This window comes from Trichechus manatus, unplaced genomic scaffold (genome assembly GCF_000243295.1).
Source record: "Trichechus manatus latirostris isolate Lorelei unplaced genomic scaffold, TriManLat1.0 scaffold00039, whole genome shotgun sequence".
Taxonomy (NCBI): domain Eukaryota; kingdom Metazoa; phylum Chordata; class Mammalia; order Sirenia; family Trichechidae; genus Trichechus; species Trichechus manatus.
Window position 1 is genome coordinate 15308312 of NW_004443975.1, and position 13679 is coordinate 15321990.

General features: G+C 39.0%; 1 protein-coding gene across 6 annotated transcripts in view; it reads right to left on the minus strand.

Moving 5' to 3' along the window:
* The window catches only part of MARK1 (microtubule affinity regulating kinase 1), a 141162-nt gene that overhangs the window by 11663 nt on the left and 115820 nt on the right, over nucleotides 1-13679 (minus strand). For 3 of the 6 annotated variants that reach the window (XM_012555420.1, XM_004375922.1, XM_004375921.2), the window contains 5 exons: nucleotides 13337-13490; nucleotides 12869-13062; nucleotides 4817-4920; nucleotides 3311-3475; nucleotides 980-1231 (listed from right to left, as the gene is read on the minus strand). In XM_012555420.1, coding sequence (XP_012410874.1) covers nucleotides 980-1231; nucleotides 3311-3475; nucleotides 4817-4920; nucleotides 12869-13062; nucleotides 13337-13490 — 869 coding nt within the window. Of the gene's footprint in view, nucleotides 1-975; nucleotides 1235-3310; nucleotides 3476-4816; nucleotides 4921-9720; nucleotides 9724-12868; nucleotides 13063-13336; nucleotides 13491-13679 lie in introns of all 6 variants that reach the window. The other 3 variants (XM_012555419.1, XM_012555421.2, XM_023730967.1) reach the window with 2 other exon arrangements.

The following is a 13679-nucleotide window of genomic DNA, read 5'->3' on the forward strand; positions in this document are numbered from 1 at the left end:
TTTTCTTAGTACACGTTTCTATCGTCTATTACTGTTAGTTGTTGACATGTCAGCTCCTTTCAAGACTGTAAGAATCCTGAGGGCACAGGTGCTGTCTTATTCATCTTTTTACCCTGATCTGCACCTAGCACGATGCTTTGTACATAATAGGATTTTAGTAGGCATTTAATACCCATTGCCACTGAGTCGATTCCGACTCATAGCAACCCTATAGGATAGAGGAGAAATGCCCCAGAGGGTTTCCAAGGAGCAGCTGGTGGATTCCAACTGCTGACCTTTTGGTTAACAGCTGAGCTCTTAACCACTGTGCCACCAGGGCTCCAGGCATTTAATAGGATATAGCAATAGGTCAAATTTATATCAGCCTGGGTTGGGTTCAGTAACTTGTATAATTAATGTGTATTTTACATTCATACTTACTTTATAAAAAAGTATAATTTTACCATTTTTTAAGAAGTTATATACTTTGCTTTAACTGTCATGATATTAAAATTTTATGATGTAAAATTATATATGTAATCTCTGTGATTCGAGTAGATAGGATTCTCATACCAAGAACAAAAAGGGTAAACTATGTATTATTAGTGAGGAATTAAAAAGTATTTTTAAGATAAGGGCTATTAAATATAAGCTCATATTTGATTCTTTTTTCTGAATCAAGGGAATTTTAAATAGGAAATAATCTTTTTTGTTAAAACACACATTTTAATGTCAAGTTTTTGGTTTTTTTTTCAATTCTACTTTACAGAATTTTAAAATTCTCATGGTATCTAGTTTCCCCCTGCTCCCTGCCCCTCTCTCTGAAGGAAAAAGACTCTGTATCTTCCTGAATGTTTTCTTCCCACGGCTGAGAAGATCCAGCCTACCGAAATGACATGAAACCGTTTGTGAAAATCACTATAAAGAATTAACAGAAAAGAAAAGCATTTCCTTCACAGTTGCTAGAGGAAAGAAAACCTGACGGTACATTGGTACTGACCTGCGAACGAATTTGGACGTTATTTTGCTGATTATACCAGTTGATGTCCCCCTTCTGGCGTGGGAAAACGCGCCCGTCTCATGTGAAGGCGAAGCAGGTGGCCCATTGTAAGCAGCGCTGCGTCGCTCCCGGAGCTGCTCCCCATGGAACGTGCTTCGGCTGGAGCTCCCTCGGGGAAAGCGGGTCCGGTCTGGAGTGGCGGCACTAATGCTGTGAGCAGACGGGGAAGCGGCAGGCACCCTCTGGGTTGTACTGCTGGGAGAAATTAAGATATGTTACTGATAATAATGACAGCGAAAGCTTTCACTCATGCTAAAAATTAAAAAAAAGGAACAATTTATTCCATTCTATTTTCTTTGTTCACATTAGGGATGTGATGCATGGGTTAACTGCATTTACTGTATAATCAGAGAAGGACACCATTTCAGTTTACAAGTAAATGTCTTTTATAAAAATTTGGTAACTAAAGACTAAGAAATGACTGAAGCAGGGACAGTCTCAGGGATGCCAAATCAGGGCTTCTGCATACAGTCTCACTCACTATTCTCTGTTTTTCCTCTATGGGTGATACTATTTATTTTATAAGCCAGTCTGCTATTTAGCTAAAAGATTATTCCATGGACTGATTTGAGTATCTCAGGGCAATAGTCTTGGGGAGTCCTCCAGTCTCAGCTGGTCCAGTAAGTCTGCACTTTTTAGGAATCTGAGTTCTGTTCCACATTTTGCTCCCATATATTGTGTTTCTGTTCAGAACTGCTGGTGGTGCTAGCTGGGCACCATCTACTTCTTCTGGTCTCAGGGTAGATGAGGCCATGGTCCACGTAGACTATGAGTCCTGCAGATGAGCTTCTCTGAGTCTTGGTTTCCTTCCTTCTTTTTTTACTCTGGATGCATAGCTACTGGTAGTTGTATCTTAGAAGACTGCTCACAAGCTTTTCAGACCCTAGACGCTACTCACCAAACTAGGATGCAGAACCTAAACTTTATGTACTATTTTATGACAATTGACTGAGTTGTCCCACAAGACTATGGTCCTAAACCTTCAAACCCATAAAACCTATCCTGTGACGTATTTGGTTAAATCTAAGACGTATCTGTGTTTGTTCCCCCTGTGTGCTTTACTGAGGAGCCCTGGTGGTGCAGTGGTTAAGCACTCAGCTGCTAACCAAAAGGTCAGCAGTTCAAACCCACCAGCCACTCTGCAGAAAACGTGGCACTCTGCTTCCATAAAGATTACAGCCTTGGAAACCCCACGGGGCAACTCTACCCTGTTCTACAGGGTCGCTATGAGTCGGAATCAACATGACAGCAATAGGCTTTAATGTGCTTTACTGTATATATGAATATATATGGATGCATACACTTACATACAGATACACCTACATATAGATGCATCTGTACATGTCCACATGTATACATACCTATACACTTGTATGCACACATACATACACATGTAACCACATTCATATTTATGATTTGTTGTTGCTATACATTCTCACTATTCTCTTAACGTGAAACAGGAATTTTACTGTTTATCAAACACCTTCTGAATAGAATAATTTTCCATGTATAATTTAGGGCTCAGTAATAGCACAGGGCTACGTGACACCACCAACATGACTAACAAACCTAACTATCAAAGGATTAGACTATTCAGATCTCCCTGAATTTGAGAAAACCTAAAACAGACAACTAACAGAAAGGCAGTCATGTAATTTTATACCTGGAAGGGCTCTGTGAGGTCACGTTTTATTGACAGACAGGAGGATTAAAGCTCAGTTTTATTTAAGACAACTAGCAGGAGCCAGGATGATTAAGAGGGTATCTGTATTCCTGTCTAGTGTTTTTGTTTTCACTGTTTATTTTAAATCCTAAAAATCCTAATTTACCTAAATGATAAATTAGGCAGCAATACTTTACTTTTTAGATGGATTTAAAATAAGATCCTTAGAGAAAATTCCTCTAGAGAATGGTTTAGACATTAAGCAACATTTTCGGTAAGAGACAACGCATGCTGTTGGTTAATGCTGTTATTGTTATGTGCCGTCAAGCTGGTTCCGAATCACAGCGAGCGTGCGTACAACAGAGCGAAACACTGGCCCGTCCTGCGCCATCCTTACAATCATTGTTATACTTGAGCCCACTGTTGAAGCCACTGTCTCAACTCATCTTAAGGGTCTTCCTCTTTATGTTACAATCCCGCTTTTCCTCTGCCACAAACACTGAATCTTCTAAGAAAGCACTTAATGTGATGGTGACATTATTCGTCTTCATTTGGGGTTATATTTTTAAAAACAATGAACAACAAATGAAATGGAACCAGCACGTTACCCGGGTCGGTAAGCTTCAGAGCTGTCTTTAATGGTTGGCAGTGTAACTTTAATAGGGTGACCGGAAGCGGACATGGACTTCTGGTGGCGAGGTCGAGCCGAGGGCACAGCAGAAGCCACGGCAGAGCCTGCAGAAGATATGCTGCTCGCAGACATCTCCGTAAGGCTTTCGACGTGAACCATGGAGAAGACCACAGAAACGTAGAAAGGAAGAAAAACGATGGTTTACTAAACTCTGAGAACCTGATTTTTAAAAACACAAACTGAGTGACACCTTTCATGACTGGAACACGTGAAAGAAATGGACAGCTATTAATGACTAATGAAACAATTGATATTCTCGTTAAAAGGGTTAACTTTTAACCTTTAACCCTATTAACATTTATCACTATCTTCCATGGTGAAATTATCACTATCTTCCATGGAAAACATTTCATACACACTTGCTCTAAATATGTGAATCTGAGAAGGTATGAGATTATTTTTGTGTATATATGATAGTTCCAGATAAAATGATTACGATTGGAGGCATTTTCCATTTCCCAAAAGCCACAGCTGGGAGTGATTTGTTGCTGGGGTTCACTGTCCATTATTCACACAGTAAGAATTCATCATTATACTAATAATACCATCTCTGGAAACACCACCAAAACATTCTTAGCTCGTATCATCAATCAACAGGTTAACTACTGCAGATTAAAGGAACTGAAGATTAGAATTTAGACTAGGAAAAACAAGTAGGAAATCAATTCCGAACTCTCTCTCTAACCTACAGTGTCTTATGTCCAAGGAAGAAACAACAATTACCTTCTTAGGCCTTACGATAATACTTACTTTCCATGTGTAGTACCTCTAATTAATGAAGAAACAAATGTGAGAATGTCTGCCATGCTCCTGGAGCGACCAGGGATGGAACTGAGACCAGGGCTGTATTAGACGAGGCTCCCTGTCCTTTTGTACCATACTGATGAGTAGTCTTTACAACTCATGATGAAAACAATTTAATTTTTTTAAATAATAAAAATAAATGTGACTTATCATTATTCAGAAGAAAACACTTTGAGAATTGTGTGGTTCTGAATGACCAGATGATATGGCTACACTTCTTTAGAGGAAAGAAAACAAACCTCATTATGTGGATGTGGTAACGACGCGATGTGGGGGGAAGGGAGGAGGAAGAAGGCAGCAGCGGGCACGTGAGAGAAGAAGATTCAAACTGGGAAGACCAGATTAGGATGGTATGCTGTGCTGTGCTGTAGGGAAATATTTACTACAAGATTCTATTCAGAAACTCGCAGGTGAAGACATTTACCTCCTGGTTTCCCTAAGTATTTTCCCATCCCTCCATGCTGGTAAAGAAGGGGTGATTCCTTAGGGAGAATGGGTGGCTGCAGTCTTACTATTTTGTACTTCTTTCCTCTTGACCTTCCAGCTGCAGGAGCTGCAGCCAGAGCACGGACGTAGAGCGATGATGGTGCTGTTGCCACCTGGCACCCCGGCGTTTTACCTGCTGTCTTTTCCATTCTGCAGGGCGGCCGTGTATCGGTCTGTGGTCCTTTCGCAGACATATGTGTTCCTTCGTGCCATGCTGCCTCCAGAATACACATTGTTCTTTAAGGAGGAAAAAACAATGTTAAACTTGTAACTATATTTGTAGCAAGTCAAAGAGATGTATTTAAGCTGCAAATGACTTTTGAAAAAAATCCACAGTAGAATTTTAATTTATCAGAATCTTATATTTAACAAGATCTATTTCCTGCCTTTCTCTCTCATTTAGATTTTAGGAGTAAAAGGCAAAGCATAACAAAACAAAACAAAACTCATTCCAGTTGCAGCTTACTCTCCTGCAACAGCAGCCAGCGTCATTCGGACGCAGCAAGAAAGCAGGGCTTCTGCTGCTACTCACTCCTTTGTAAGTCAGTGGCGGGGAGAAAGACAGAGGAGTTGTAGAGGCAGCTGTATGTGACGAGGGCGAGAGTCGGCTCCACACCAAATACCATCACCTAACAGGAAGCCTGCGCAAGGAAGATGGCGGGCCCACCCTGAAGCCTGTAGGTTGCCTTTCTTCACCTGCTTTAGGGACCCCACCACCAATGGAAACGTTAAGGAGACTTAAGCTACAGGGTCCAAGGTATGCCTGGCTGAGGCCACCACCTGAGGTGTGCCCAGTGTCACTCTGAGAACATTTCCTCTAGACTCAGATTTTACCTGGGAGGCAAGCCAAGTCCGAGAAGCTCTGAGGAAAAGGCTAAGCAAAAAAGGGTAGACAGGTGGGTAGATTCTCTTTACCATGCACACAACCATCGATCTATAACCCCTTTGTTGTGCCAGCCAAAATCTTTACTAGTTACTCATACTAAAACATGCAGGAATGGTTTTCATAAGGGATAAAACACCCGTCTGTTTAATTCTTACTTTGCTAGAAAAAATTTCCCTATTTTAGGTGGATTAAGGTTTCAGTATTCTTTAAAATACATAATTCACCTAAAATTTGTTTAATCACGAAGACTACAAAGTTAATAGGCATATGTCTGAATTAAATCTGGAGAAAATCAGCAAGTATCATATATAACCGGGACTGCCTAAAAATTAAATACTTGTGCTCATCAAAAGACTTTATCAAAGAGTGAAAAGACAACCTACGCACTGGGAAAAATCTTCAGGAACAATGTATCTGATAAGGGTCTAATCTCCATAAAATACACAGAAAACTTCAACTCAGTAACAAAAAGATAATTCAATTAAAAAATGGGCAGACAACACAAACCGACATGTCAACACAGAGGTGAAGCAGCCAACCAACACTTGAAAAGATGCTTGTGATCATCAGCCATTAGAGAGATCCAGATCAAAGCTACAGGAGATACCGTCTCACCACTCCAAGAATAATTAAAACCAAACCAAACAAAAAACAACCAAATGCTGGGGACGGTGTGGGGAAACTGGAATACTTCTCCACTGCTGGTGGGATTGTAAAATGGTACAACTATTTTGGAAAATGATACGGCGCTTCCTCAAAAAACTAGAGATAGAAATATCTCATGATGCAGAAATCCCACTCCTAGGTACACACCCTAGAGATCTAATAAGAGACATGGACAGACATAGACACACGTACTTTCACTGCAGCATTATTTGCAATAACAAAAAGATGGAAACAACCAAATGCCCATCAATGGATAAATGGATAAACAGAATGTGGTACGTACGTATAACGGAACACTACACAGCCATAAAGAATAGTGATGAGTCCTTGAAATACGACATGGATGAATCTGGAGAACATTATTCTGAGTGAAATAAGTCAATCACAAAAGGACAGATATTGTATGATCTCACTTTTATAGGAAGACAAGAATAGATATATGTATATACAGAGAGAGAGACCAACGTGCATTGGTGGTTACCAGGGATGGGTGGGGAGTGAGGAGGGGAAGCACTCTTGAGATAGTAGACATTATTTTTGATGATGGGAAAGGTAGTACTGAATGTGGCTGAAATGCACACAGCCTGACCAAGGTAAATGATGTCACTAAGAAGTGCACAAGAGAAAAGGGTATTTTTGGTAAAGGATATGACAAATATAATTGTGCAATGCTACCAACAACCAGAAAATATCTGTGTGGTTACATAAATATGTATACAGGCCATTATGTGTATGGGTATGAATATGTGGGTACATATGAGCACACAGATAGATGTATCATAGGCATATGTATATACAAGTATGTGTGTTCATGCATGTATATCCACATATATAATAAACCACAGGGGAACACAGTTATGGATACTTCTTAGACGCAACCAAACACCTCGCAAGATTGGTTTTCCTGGTTTAAAGGCTTAGGACCACAGTCTTGTGGGACAACTCAGATAATTGGCATAACACAGTTCATAAAGTGCATGGTCTACATCCCAATGTAGTGAGTAGTGTCTGGTGTCTTAAAAGCTTGTAAGTGGCCATTTAAGATACTACCATTGGTCTCTACTCGTCCAGAATGAAAGAGAAAGAAGGAAACCAAAGACTTAGAAAAGAAACTAATCTACAGGACTAAAAGTCTACATGAACGGTCATTTACACGAACCCTCATCTATCCTGAGACCAGAAGAACTAGATGGTGCCTGGTTACCACTACTGGCTGCTCTCATTGGGGCCACAACAGATGAATCCCCATAAATAGGAGAAAAATATAGAAGAGAACAAATTCTTTAAAACGTCCAGACTTACTGGACCAGATGAGAACAGGGGACTCCCCAAGATTATCGCCCTAAGATACTCTTTAAACTTTAAACTGAAATTATCCCTTTTAGCTAAATAACAGATTGGCTCATAAAATAAAGACTATCAACCGTGAGTAATGAACTCCTTAAAAAAAAAAATCTATATAAGATTAAATGGTCAAAAATTACTCTCAAGCAAAGATGAGAAGGTAAGGGGGCAGGGAAACTAGACTACTGGAAATAGTACAACCAGAACAGAATGAGAACAATGACCCATTGTAAAACGTGTAACCTGGTGAACTGTTCCCATAAAGATTACAGCCTAGGAAACCCTGTGGAGCAGTTCTACTCTGTCAGATACGGTCGCTGTAAGTTGTAATCGACTTGATGGCACAGAACAACAACAAAAATGTTTTTGGTCATTTTCTGTAACCTTTTCCTTCTCCAAAGAGTGATGGGTAAACCGAGTTTCTCATGCCTTCTGGATTCGTGATCCTCAGGCACTACCTCCCCTGCCTCGTCCCTCTGATGACAGTGACCCTTGGGTGCAGCAGCAGTCAGCCTGAAGTACCCAAGATGTATTGCCCTTGGAAGCTTAGGATACAATTATGCCAAAGTTAAGTTATGGAAACACAGCCTCACTTACTGCACTTGACGTAGGCTCATCCATAAAACTACCGTTTATAGTTGACCTTCCCAGTATAAATAAGCAAGTTCTGTGATTGCTAAATAAGCAAGGTTCTTCCTGTTTAGAATGAGGACCAGGTAGAAACCAGCCTTTGAGATACCTGAACTCTAGCCTGGCAAGTTCCCTGAAGTAGATCTAGAAATTTTTCAGCATTTCTCAAGCAACCAACCCTCTGCACTCCTCTAGGCTTATTTTATAGTAAAGTGATTATAATTTATGTAATTATTGCTGTTGTTGTTGCTAGATGCCATTGAGTTGGTTCCAACTCATAGTGGCCCCACATACAACAGAACGAAACATTGCCCAGTCCTGCACCATCCTCACTGTGTCATTCTATCTCATTTAAGGTCTGCCTCTTTTTGCTGACCCTGTATTTTACCAAACATGATGTCCTTCTCCAGGGACTGGTCCCTGCTGATAACATGTCCAAAGTACATGAGACAAAGTCTTGCTATCTTCACTTGTAAGGAGCATTCTGGCTATACTTCTTCCAAGACAGATTTGTTCATACTTCTGGCAGTTCATGGTATAATTCAACCTTTCTTATTCACTGTCCAGCTTTCACATGCATATGAGGTGACTGAAAATAGCATGGCTTGGGTCAGGTGCACCTTAGTCCTCAAAGTGACATCTTTGCTTTTTAACACTTTAAAGGTTTTCTGCAGCAGATCTGTGCAATGTAATGTGTCATTTGATTTCTTGACTGCTGCTTCATGGGTGCTGATTGTGGATCCAAGTAAAATGAAATCCTTGACAACGTCAATCTTTTCTCTATTTATCATGATGTTGCTTATTGGTCCAGTTGTGAGGATTTTTGTTTTATGTTGAGATGCAATCCATAATGAAGGCTGTAATCTTTGATCCTCATCAGTAAAGTGCTTCAAGTCCTCTTCACTTTCAGCAAGGAAGATTGTGTCATGTGCACATCGTAGGTTGTTAATGAGTCTTCCTCCAATCCTGATCTTGCGTTGTTCTTCATATAATCCAGCTTCTCAGAGTATTTGCTCAGCATACAGACTGAAAAAGTATGGTGAAAGAATACAACACTGACGCGCACCTTTCCTGATTTCCATGCAGTATCCCCTTGCTGTGTTCGAACGATTGTCTCTTGGTCTATGTACGGGTTCTGCATGAGCACGATCAAGGGTTCTGGAATTCCCATTCTTCACAATGTTATCCATAATTTGTTATGATCCACACAGTCGAATGCCTTTGCATAGTCAATAAAACACAGGTAACCATCTTTCTGGTAGTCTCTGCTTTCAGCCAAGATCCATCTGACATCAGCAATGATATTCTTTGTTCCACGCCCTCTTCTGAATCTGGCTTGAATTTCTGGCAGCTCCCTCTCGATGTATTGCTGCAACTGTTTTTGATCTTCAGCAAAATCTTGTTGTGTGTGATATTAATGATATTGTTCGATAATTTCCATATTCTGTTGGATCACCTTTCTTTGGAATGGGCACAAATATGGATCTCTTGCAATTGGTTGGCCAGGTAACTGTCTTCCAAATTTTTTGGCACAGACCGAGTGAGTGCTTTCAGCATTGCATCCGTTTGTTGAAACATCTCAATTGGTATTCTACCAATTCCTGGAGGCTTATTTTTCACCAATGCCTTCAGAACAGCTTGGATTTCTTCCTTCAGTACCATCAGTTCTTGATTATATGCTATCTCCTGGTATAGCTGAACACTGACCAATTCTTTTTGGTACAGTGACTCTGTATTCCTTCCATCTTCTTTTAATGCTTCTAGAAGGTATTTTTCACTATTTTGCCCATAGAACCCTTCAAAATTGCAACAGCTTGAAATTTTTTCTTCAGTTCTTTCAGCTTTAAAAATACCGAGCATGTTCTTCCCTTTTGTTTTTCTAGCTCCAGGTCTTTGCACATTTCATTATAATACCTTACTTTGTCTTTCTGGGCCACCCTCTGAAATCTTCTATTCAGCTCTTTTACTTCATCATTTCTTCCATTCGCTTTAGCTGCTCAATATTCAAGAGCAAGTTTCAGAGTCTCTTCAGACATCCATTTTGGTCTTTTCTTTCCTTCCTGTCTTTTTAACGACCTTTCGCTTTCTTCATGTATGATCTCCTTGATGTCATTCCACAACTCGCCTGGTCTTCGGTCATTAGTGTTCAATGCATCAAATCTATTCTTGAGATGGTCTCTAAATTCAGGTGGGATATACTCAACGTTGTACTTTGGCTCTTGTGGATTTGTTTTAATTTTCTTCAGCTTCAACTTAAAGTTGAATATGAGCAAGTAGCTATACCATAGTATTAACATCAAGTATTTTATATTATAATTATTGTAACATTCTTAACCTTTCTGAATCTTCCAAAAAGAAGTAATTTCTCCTTTTCATTTTGCAGAGAAGCTGATTAATACGTTTCTTAGAGGACACATCATTTTATATTTTGTACTATTTACATACATATGATAAGTAATATGGAAAACACATTTATAAGCTTTGTCTTCTTGGTTAAAAAATAGTGTAATATATTTATATCCTCAAACCCCAATAACATTTTGGCTTCCAAGTTTCCAGGCTAGTCAAGGGTTTATCATTAACTACCATATGTAATTACTGGATGGAAATTTCTAGAAGGAAAATATTAAATTCCTTTCTCTTGCAACTTACCTCAGAAAAAGTTCTATGTTCGGCTACAAACGTCTAACACTCTTACCATTTATAGTCTGTAATGGTAGTGGGCAATGAACAATAAAATAGATGATTTAGATAACTAGCTGACAACTTTCACCAACCATTGATCTATTTATCTACTTAAGTCAATACTCTTCCTACTGCTATCTACCAACTGGCCAATTTTCAGTCATATAATTTAGATATCATCTGCCAAAATCAACCTTAACACAATATAGTAGACCAATTAATGTTAAATAATGCTGTTAATTAACTCACGCTTACAAGAAAAAGCTTACACTATGGTTAAAAGAAGGCTTCTGATTTTATAAACATTAAAAATACATTAAACTATCACCTACTAAATTCTCTACGCATGTTATAGGTACGATTTCTTTTTTCATCAGAAAGTAAGGAGCCATGTCACAGTGAGTAGGCTGCCACCCCTGAGCCACTGGAGTAGATGAGATATTTTCCAATATGCTTCACTTTACTGACAGATAATGAAGTCACTGGTAAAAATGTGTATTTGTACAAACGGTCAATATTTTACAATTACTACAAAGTTCGGATTGTAAATGGCTCAGGTTCCTTCTACCTGGGAAATTACCTCAAAGAAAAGGTATTAATGCTGTATATTTTGGCTTTACAGTGGGTGTCTGCGAACTTTTTCTGTAAAGAGACGGATAGTAACCGTTTTAAGCTTTGTGGGTCACAGGGTCAATGTCAACAGCAGCCAGAGAAATGCAAATTAAAAACAAAAAGGATACTTACTTTTTTTTGCCTCTCAGTTTAGCAAAAATTTTAAAGATTGATAATATCCAGTTGTTGGTCAGTTTGTGGAAAAACAGTTACTCTCTAAATTACCCCTTTTGGAAAATTACCTTGGTAGCATTTATTGAAAACGTCAATGTGCATATTGCAGGGATACACACACAGCCAAACGCACAATTAAAACACATCAGAGTCAGTGCTTCAGGTGAGGGGAATGTATATACATGAAACAATGCACAGCTATTAAAAAGACTGTGGTCGACCTGGATGCTCTGATCTAGAAAGACTCTATAATGTTTTTTAAGTAAAGAATAATTATTGTTTATTTAGGGATGTATATAGGTGGCATCAAACACAATTAACTATTCCCATAAGCTGGAGATTAACTGTAAACAACAGCCCATGTGTATTTCTTTGTTTACCGTTCTACAGCCCCCAACTTAATTTTATTTCCCCCAAACAGCTGCTCATAACCTACAAACAAACATTTCTTTTTTGTCTCAGAAGTATGTGCCTTTGGCTGTGCCAACACCCCAGGCATAAAAGACCAGGTAGTTAGACTTGCCCAAGTTTACCAGATCTGGATCCCTGATACATCAGCTTCACTTGGAAGCTTGTTAGAAATGCAGACTCTTAGGGTCCACGTCTCATAGGAGAACATCTCAATCTATCTTCTAGCTTCCATCATATAATTTCTACAGTGTTCTGTTTTAATAATCTGAGTTAGCCTAATATATTAACCATTAATGAAGTCTGCCTTCATTTAATAAGTTATTTTCAAATTTAAGATTAAATGCACCAATACAATAATAAGTAAATATTACAGACAAGAAAAACGAGGTACCATTTTGTGGACAGTTTAAGTATGATTTTTAGAATTTATATTTTCTTTCCCATTCTTAAGTTGCATTTATGAAACAAAACAGCCAGAAAAGAAATAATGAGAATGTTCGCACATTGTGAAGACTGTAACCAATGTCACCAAACAACTTGCATAGGAATTGCTGAATGGAAACCTAAACTGCTGTGTAAACCTTCACCGAAAACACAATAAAATATTATTTAAAACAAAATTACACTTATGGGAAGCTTGGCCCCTTTTCCATGTTCCTTAAATGTATGATTCACTTTAAAACTGTGGAACCTCTTAATAAATGAAAGATGAATATTTTCAAAGGTTGTACAACAAACTCTAACAGCAAACTGGAATATGACAGGGTATTTACTTACGCTTGGAATAGCTGAAGATTTTTTTCTTTCTGGCCCTATGAGAGGGCTTGTAGTCATCTCGCTTTTTGATCCGACTGTTGTGCTGCCAAGTTTACGAGCCACATCTTTGTCCCATTCCTCTTTGTGTTCACTTTCCACACTGTTAGCCTGTGGCCTTTTGGTATATGACACAGCAGGGGGAATGGTTGGGCCCGCTATAGCAAAAAATAACAAAATTAGCTGAAAAACTGACATATTTTCTTCTCACGCACAAAAACTCTGTATTAAAACTATCTATATTTGCATATTTTACACTCTGCACTAACAGTAAACTGTTCGATCACTAAGACTAAGTCAGTTCCTGTAAAAAGCCTTTACGTTCATCACTCAACAATACAAATCTGTGATAGGCACAAATACACACACAGAGATGGAATCTGTAACCCTTAAAAAATCCAAGTTATTCATGTATTTGGATTTTCTCCGCACCGTGATCGCTAAAACGTCGTTGCTTCTGATTTGCTGATATGCTTCGCTGGACCTTCAGGTGAGCAGGGGACTGAAGGGTGCTGTTGTTTAAGTCGCTGCTGGGCCGCGACCTCTGACACAGGTTTCCACTGGATAAGGATTCACCTCCTTCAAACTATCGGAAGACAGATCACCAAGATTTTAAAACAAACGTTTATATAAACAATATGCATTCTTGATTTTCTAATCTATTCCAAGCTATACAAGTAATAATCAAAATTTTAAAAAATACACAGTTTTGGATACAAACTTCAAGTTGGCAAGGAGGAAGGGAGGGAATTGGATACATTTCAAGCTGTCTTGT